We start from the raw sequence: 6,815 nt of genomic DNA, 5'->3' as shown, positions 1-6,815 counted from the left end.
TTTTGAGATGTAATAAAGGAAAAGAATGAATCAACTCCTATTTAATGATTATTATGATCACACAAGCGTTTCAAGATATGTTCTCTACCTGTTTCCGTTCAAAGTCAAAATATTTGGATCTAAAAAAGGAAGTAACGGAAAAAAAAAACATTACAGTTTCTGTACCTTTCTTCTATCGCCCATCTCTCTCAAAACAAAAAAACGTCTCATATTTCTCTCTCTCCTCTAGCTTTCCTCTCTGCCTCTCCTTTCCTTTTTTCTCTTCGCCGTGAATGGCAACTCATGGGGCGGCTCAGCCTTCGACAAAGAAACGAAGCTTTCTCCTCCGTGATTTCTTTAAACTTTTCCGAGCAATCTCAAGAGTTTTGCCTCGTGAAAAGTCTAACCATATCCATAAGGCCAGTAACACGAACGAAAGCTCCGCACCAAATCCAAAGATCACGAAGAACAGATTTTCAACGTCTCTGATGATCCAAACGCGTTCCGTTTCCAGGTAATGATATTAAAATTTCACAAATATAATATAACTGTTTCAAAGTTTTGGGTAGATGAATGCAATATATTTTTGGATCTGTAATGGTTAGAGAACGTGAGAAGTTCTGAGAGGGGACTAGTTTAACCTACTCTTGTTCCTGGTCCGAAAAAGATTCATGTCACTGACAAACGTTGATCCATTTCTTAGGAATCAAAGCCGGTGGCTAACAAGGTGGAAGGTGCAAATTTTTGCAAGGTTCGTAGCTATAGATTCGACAACAGCGCGAGTTTCGTGGGGAGAAGGAAGCCGTCATCTCTTTCAAGAAGTTGTAGCCAGAACACGGCCACGACGAATCCGAATCTCACGATGCGGAGTTTGTCTTTTTTAGGGAGGAGCAACAGCAGCAGCAACAAGACGGATTCAAATGGATTTATGCCGACACTTATGAGATCGACGACCACGGTTCCAAGGAGCTTAGCAAACCCAATCTTATACTCGAGCTCGTCCGCAAAAGTGGCTAAACCTCAAGCAACGGAGAAGAAACTAAGCTGCACACTCGAGGAGCTATGCAACGGATGCACTAAGAAGATTAAGATCAAGAGAGATGTGATTACAACCTCAGGGTTTGCTTCTTTCACAAAAAAAAAAAAAAAAAAAACTCAACTTTGGATATACGAGTCCTTTTGAAAAACAAGACTAACTAAGATTTAACTTTGTTGTGTAGGCAACTGAGCGAGGAGGAAGAGACGGTGGAAATAAAAGTGAAACCAGGATGGAAAGGAGGAACCAAAGTAACATTTGAAGGAAAAGGAAACGAAGCAATGGGGAGTGTACCGGCTGATTTGACATTCGTGATAGTCGAGAAAGAGCATGGGGTGTTTAAAAGAGAAGGAGATGACCTTGAAATGGTGGTGGAAGTCTCTCTACTCGAAGCTCTAACGGGATTCGAGTTCTGTGTTGCCTTACCTGATGGTGACAACATGAGTTTGAAGATAAAAGATGTTATTCACCCTGGATATGTCACAGTGGTTCAAGGCAAAGGTATGCCAAATCCAAAGGAGGGAGGGAAGAAGAGAGGAGATTTGAGAGTTTGGTTTCGGACTAAGTTCCCACAACAACTTACAGATGATCAAAGGGCAGAGATTCAGAGCATTCTTCAAGAAGACTCTTCTTGATTGCGTTTGCTGATACAATCTTTCTTTCCCTTTTTTATTTAGGGGAGGCTTTTACAACATGGTTAGATAAAAAAAAAAATCCAAAGAGACTCTTTACTTTTGTCATCTAAGTTTGTAAACAACCAAGTTGAAAAGAAGAAACCACTTATTTATAGACTTTCAATATTCATCAACACCAAAACATACAACAAAAAACCCAATCGAAGAGAATGTGTGTGTAGTTGTTTTATCTTCAACCTTTTAAGATAAACCTAAAATGACTCTGAATATTTCGAGTATATTGCTGTTGACAAGCGCCTTTAACAATCTAAGCTTTCCTGTAGAGTAGGGTGGATACCTGATTGCTGCATCACCTATAAAGCTTTTGTAGAGAACAGCCTTCTTGTGACTAAAAGCATCAAATGAGAACTTACCATGGTAAGAACCCATTCCACTTTCACCGACTCCTCCGAATGGCAATGTGGGAACTGCAAGCTGCACAATGTCGGATATGTTTGGATGTTAATACATTATTATTATTATTATTATTATGATAATTAAACAATTGCTTGGATAGAGCGATTGTTTTTACATGAACAGCTATGTCGTTGACCACGATGCCTCCAGCAGAAACTGTCAAGGCAAATCTCTCTTTCAACTTCTGGTTTTGGGTAAACAAATATGCAGCAAGTGGCTTAGGTCGAGAACGAATCACGTCAAAACACTCTTCCAAGTTGTTGAGCTGTGCGGAACAAAATAGATCGTTAAATATGCCTTTTGAAACATAATCGAATGAAGCAGAGCCTTCATAGATTGACAAATGGTTCTTACCGTGATGATTGGAAGGAGAGGGCCAAATATTTCTTCACTCATTATCTGAGAATCTAATGGCACGTCGACCAAGATTGTTGGAGCAATTTTCCTGAAGGATGGAGAAAAGAGATTAACAAAAGGGAAATGATGTCATCCATCGTCAATATAAAGAGGAACTCACAGCTTGTCTCTGTTCTTTTGACCCCCATAGACGATTTTGTCAGAAACTTCCTTCTCCTCTAACATCTTAGACAGGCGATCAAAGTGATTCGAGTTTACAATTCGTGACATATCTTTGGACTCCATAGGGTTCTTCCCATAAAATGCCTCCAATTCTTGCTTCAGTGCATCAATCTTGGGCAGAGAAAAGATAAAGGTCAAATTAAAAACGTGCAGCAAAAATCAATCTTAAGTTTCTTCACCGTACCACTTTTGGAGAAAATTCTTTTGTTGTCAAGATGTAGTCTGGAGAAATGCATGCCTGTCCATTGTTGCAACCCCATTTGCCTGCAATTATCCGTTTGGCAGTAATCTTCGTAGCAAAAAGAAGAATAAAAATATATCACTTTCAGCCTCTAAACAAAGGAAATGCAACAATGCCTCTAGATAAACAAGTCAGAGGATGAATCTAGGAAAAGGAGTATTTTCAGTACTTTCAGATTGGTGTCTGAGTCTATAACAACAGGAGATTTTCCTCCAAGCTCCAGGACAACCGGTGTGAGATGTTTTGCAGCTGCCATCATTATGATACGCCCAATTCTAGAACTACCTAACCAAGCAAGAGTGGAACATTTTAGTCTCCTGAAATAATTCACTACAAGTGTGTTTCATATTAGACTTGGAAAGGAAACAGACTAAGCCAAACCTGTGTAGAATATTTTGTCCCACTTTTGCTCCAGTAGCAGAGTTGTTTCAGTGACAGCCCCTTCAACAACTCTCACTGCAGAAGAATCTAGATACTGTTCAAGTAACTTTGCAAGCAGAGAGGATGAAGCTGGAGCTAGTTCTGACGGCTTTAGGACAACAGCATTCCCAGCAGATATCGCACCAATAACAGGATCAATAGACAACACTTGCAAGAAACAAATTAACTGTAAGTGGCGTCAGAAGGAAGACATGTGAAATGGGTAAATTTGATTGTTTAAACATACGAAAGGGATAATTCCAGGCAGAGATTACAAGCACAACTCCAAGAGGCTCATACACAATTTCGGCTGATGCAGGAAAGGTTGTTAGAGAAGTCTTAGCCTGAAAGTAAAAAGAGTAATGATTAGTGGGTTTAAACAACAAGTTTGAAAAACCAAAACTCTGCATTCACCACCTTATCTGGTGCCATCCAGTCTTTTAACTGCTTAACAGCTAAGTTGATAGAGTTTCTCAACAGAGCAACCTGCATAATTAATTAACCATCAAGATCAAATAACTACCGAGTAGATAGCAGTAACCAAACAAACCAACACATGACAGGAATAGAAAGCTATCAACCTCACTGACAATTTCTGTTGGTAAACATTAAATGAGAAAAGGTCAGCTCTATGTCTGAAGGAACAAAACGTATTTGAAAACACGTGTAAATCCCAGAGAAAACTCAGGTTGGTAAGGTTGATTAAATTAATTGTTTTAAGGTCCACAAGTAGCATGAGCAACATTAAATGCGTATTGCTTTCAACAAACCTGACCAAATATCTTTTTCTCATTAGTATTGGTTCGTATTAAGCGGTACGGAACAAAGCGGTTTGACTGCAAACATATAGATATATGGTATATGTAAAGATTTTTGTTACTGTTAAATGTGGTGCGGTGGAGCCAAAGTCTATCTACAGAGTCTATGTTGATTCCCTATAACATTCAATTCTCTATTCATGCAGTGTCCAACTAGAAACATCATGGTCACACAACACAACACGGCACCGACCACAAGTATGATAATCGAACGAAATCTCTAGTTTGAAAATTTTAGATTCAATTTCTGATTATTAATAATTAAACAAAACTGCGAAATCATAAAAGCGTTTGACCTCATAGACGGAAGACTCGAGCTCAGGCTTGCCGAGATCGTCGTGGAGAGCGGAGACGATCTCAGGCTCGTGGTTATCGCAGATTAAGAGAAGCTTTTTAAGCTGAGTGACTCTCCACTCGTAGCCGCGAGTGACTCCGTCATCGAAGCTCCGACGAAGCTCCGTCACCAAATCGGTCGCATCGGCTGCTTGGAAGACCTTCACCATGACGTAGACGCTTACGTAAGCAAACACGGACAGAGATTGAGCTCGGATCCCAAGAGAAGCTGGATTGTCTTCTTTGACGTTTGATCCTGTATACTAAAAGAAAAAACGATATATGATTTGATTTTTCTTTATATGAAAAAAGCATGCGTTTCGATATTTAACTTTATCCCATGTTTGTATGAAAAAGACATTTCGTTTTAAAAAGTATTTCAAAGACGTCAAAAATAAGATTAAAAAAGAAAGAAATATATACTATAATGTTGTTTGTGCGTATACGTGTGAGTGACGGTGGACAGAAGAGAAAGGCGTGTGGGTTTTACTCGCGGAGCATAAGCGAACTCGCAACTCACGTGTGATTGCGTTTCTTGCACGTGCAAAATGAAGCGCGTGTATTGGTTGTTGGGTTCGGTGTAGACTACAATTTTGGTATATTTGGATATTACTCACTCCAATGATCATTCGTATTGGTGGAGGTTGAGCTACCCACTTGCTTCCTGAGTCAAGGGTGGTTTATCCTCCCACCCCGGTTCGGCTTGGTTTTAATGTAAGTGGTTAGGTGTGGTTGATTTGAACGAGTGATAATTAAACGTTAATGAAACAGTAATAAAAAAGTTAAGAGAAATTTGTCCAAAAAAAAGCTAGTGGAAAAAATTGTCCAAAAAAACAAGTTAGAGAAATTCTACAGGATGATCGTAAAACAGTTTTTATTACAGATATAACTCTAAGAGGTGAAGATGACCAAAAGAAAATTCACTAAAGGGTAAATAGATACTTTCTACCCCTAGGGTTGATTAAATAAATAAATATTAAAATTTTAGGATTTAAAAGTAAAAGATTGAAAATAATTTTTTTTTTTGAAAAAGTTCAAATTCAAAAACGTATTATTCATAAATAACAAAATGATTTTATTTTATTTTAATTATTTAAATAATTATGTACATTTAAATATCTATAAAGTAAATGTCATCTTTAATGAAACTTTTTTTGATTATTTTTCTCTTTATGAGCTCTTTTGGTGAAAATCATATTTTAAGATCATCTCAGAGAATTACCTTAAACATTAAATCAAATTCATAATAATGGTCCTCACAATAATCGTGGTGAAAATAATTACATGTATGGTAAGCCTGAGTGACTAAATGATCTCCTTGTTGATAAAATCCACTTCTTTACCAGCTTTCTCTTTCCTCTTTCTCGTAGCTGAAAGCGATCAGGGTTCTTCCTTTCTTTTTCATCAGATGAGAACTCTTCCTTCTCTCTTCTCTACTTGCTTATCTTTTTTTCTCGATGGACAAGGTTAAGAGAAGGAAAAAAACTAGGCGTGGACTTCTTCAAGCCTTCATCTTCGATTCACGTTTTACAATTGATGGTATTCATTCAAAAGATTCCACTCCCATTGTTCCTCTATTGGTTCCTGCAAGTAGTAGCCATAAACCTTCCTCTTAAGCTCCTATTGCAGATCTGGCGGCCTTAACTTCAAATCCGACTTCACACCCAATCTAGGCTCTACATTCCTCTGCCTCACTTTCTCCAGTCACGATGTATATTCCCTCTCCGCCACTTAAAGTCGTTGAAGTTTTCATCATCCAGCCCGGTTGAGCAAACTGACATCAGGCCTCTGGACAACTCCAAGGCATGCGAGCACTGCCTGCTCAGTCTATGGAGTGTAAGAATATTTTATATTCTATATGACCTATGTATCTATTGGTTTAGTACAAAGTTCAAGTTCATATTAAAATTTTATATTCTAATATAAAAGACGATACTGTGATGGATCGGTTTCGATAAAAGAATTAGAATATGGGTGTATTGATAACCCTCCTACTTAATTTACCTTAATAATAAATGTCATTTCTCTATAATCATATATATAAATATTAATAGTAGTGGTTAAGACAAGAGGGTATGAAGTGTGATGTTTCTTCACCGAATAGTTACCAAGACAATAAATATATATTTGGCCACACTTCTTCTGGTTTTACGTGAGTAAGAAAGAGAGAGTTACTTCTCTTAGAAAGACACCACAATAATATCATTGGTTAAGAGAATGAGTGAAAGGATTAGGATTTCTTGTCCATCAAAGAAATCACTAAAGAGAAGGTTAAAGGGGAGAAGATCAACATGAGGATTGATCCAAATACGAATGAA

General features: G+C 37.9%; 2 protein-coding genes across 2 annotated transcripts; one reads left to right on the top strand and one right to left on the bottom strand.

Moving 5' to 3' along the window:
- The first annotated feature begins 272 nt into the window (after nt 1-272).
- LOC125594215 (protein psi1-like) lies at nt 273-1,808 on the top strand. Its single transcript, XM_048770508.1, has 4 exons — nt 273-402; nt 438-493; nt 683-1,098; nt 1,200-1,808. Exons 1-4 carry the CDS (start codon nt 273-275, stop codon nt 1,648-1,650), a joined length of 1,053 nt encoding a protein of 350 aa, XP_048626465.1. The 3' UTR covers nt 1,651-1,808.
- Nucleotides 1,778-4,794, bottom strand: LOC125594214 (aldehyde dehydrogenase family 3 member H1-like). The gene is made up of 10 exons (XM_048770507.1): nt 4,461-4,794; nt 3,764-3,832; nt 3,594-3,690; nt 3,308-3,514; nt 3,096-3,211; nt 2,870-2,974; nt 2,624-2,796; nt 2,461-2,551; nt 2,222-2,371; nt 1,778-2,124 (listed from the first exon to the last, which is right to left on the bottom strand). The coding sequence occupies exons 1-10, from the start codon at nt 4,665-4,667 to the stop codon at nt 1,891-1,893; spliced, it is 1,449 nt and encodes a 482-aa protein (XP_048626464.1). The 5' UTR covers nt 4,668-4,794; the 3' UTR covers nt 1,778-1,890.
- Nucleotides 4,795-6,815: the final 2,021 nt, after the last annotated feature.

The sequence above is a fragment of the Brassica napus genome, assembly GCF_020379485.1.
Source record: "Brassica napus cultivar Da-Ae chromosome A5 unlocalized genomic scaffold, Da-Ae chrA05_Random_12, whole genome shotgun sequence".
NCBI lineage: Eukaryota > Viridiplantae > Streptophyta > Magnoliopsida > Brassicales > Brassicaceae > Brassica > Brassica napus.
This window is presented reverse-complemented; position numbering and strand designations above follow the sequence as displayed.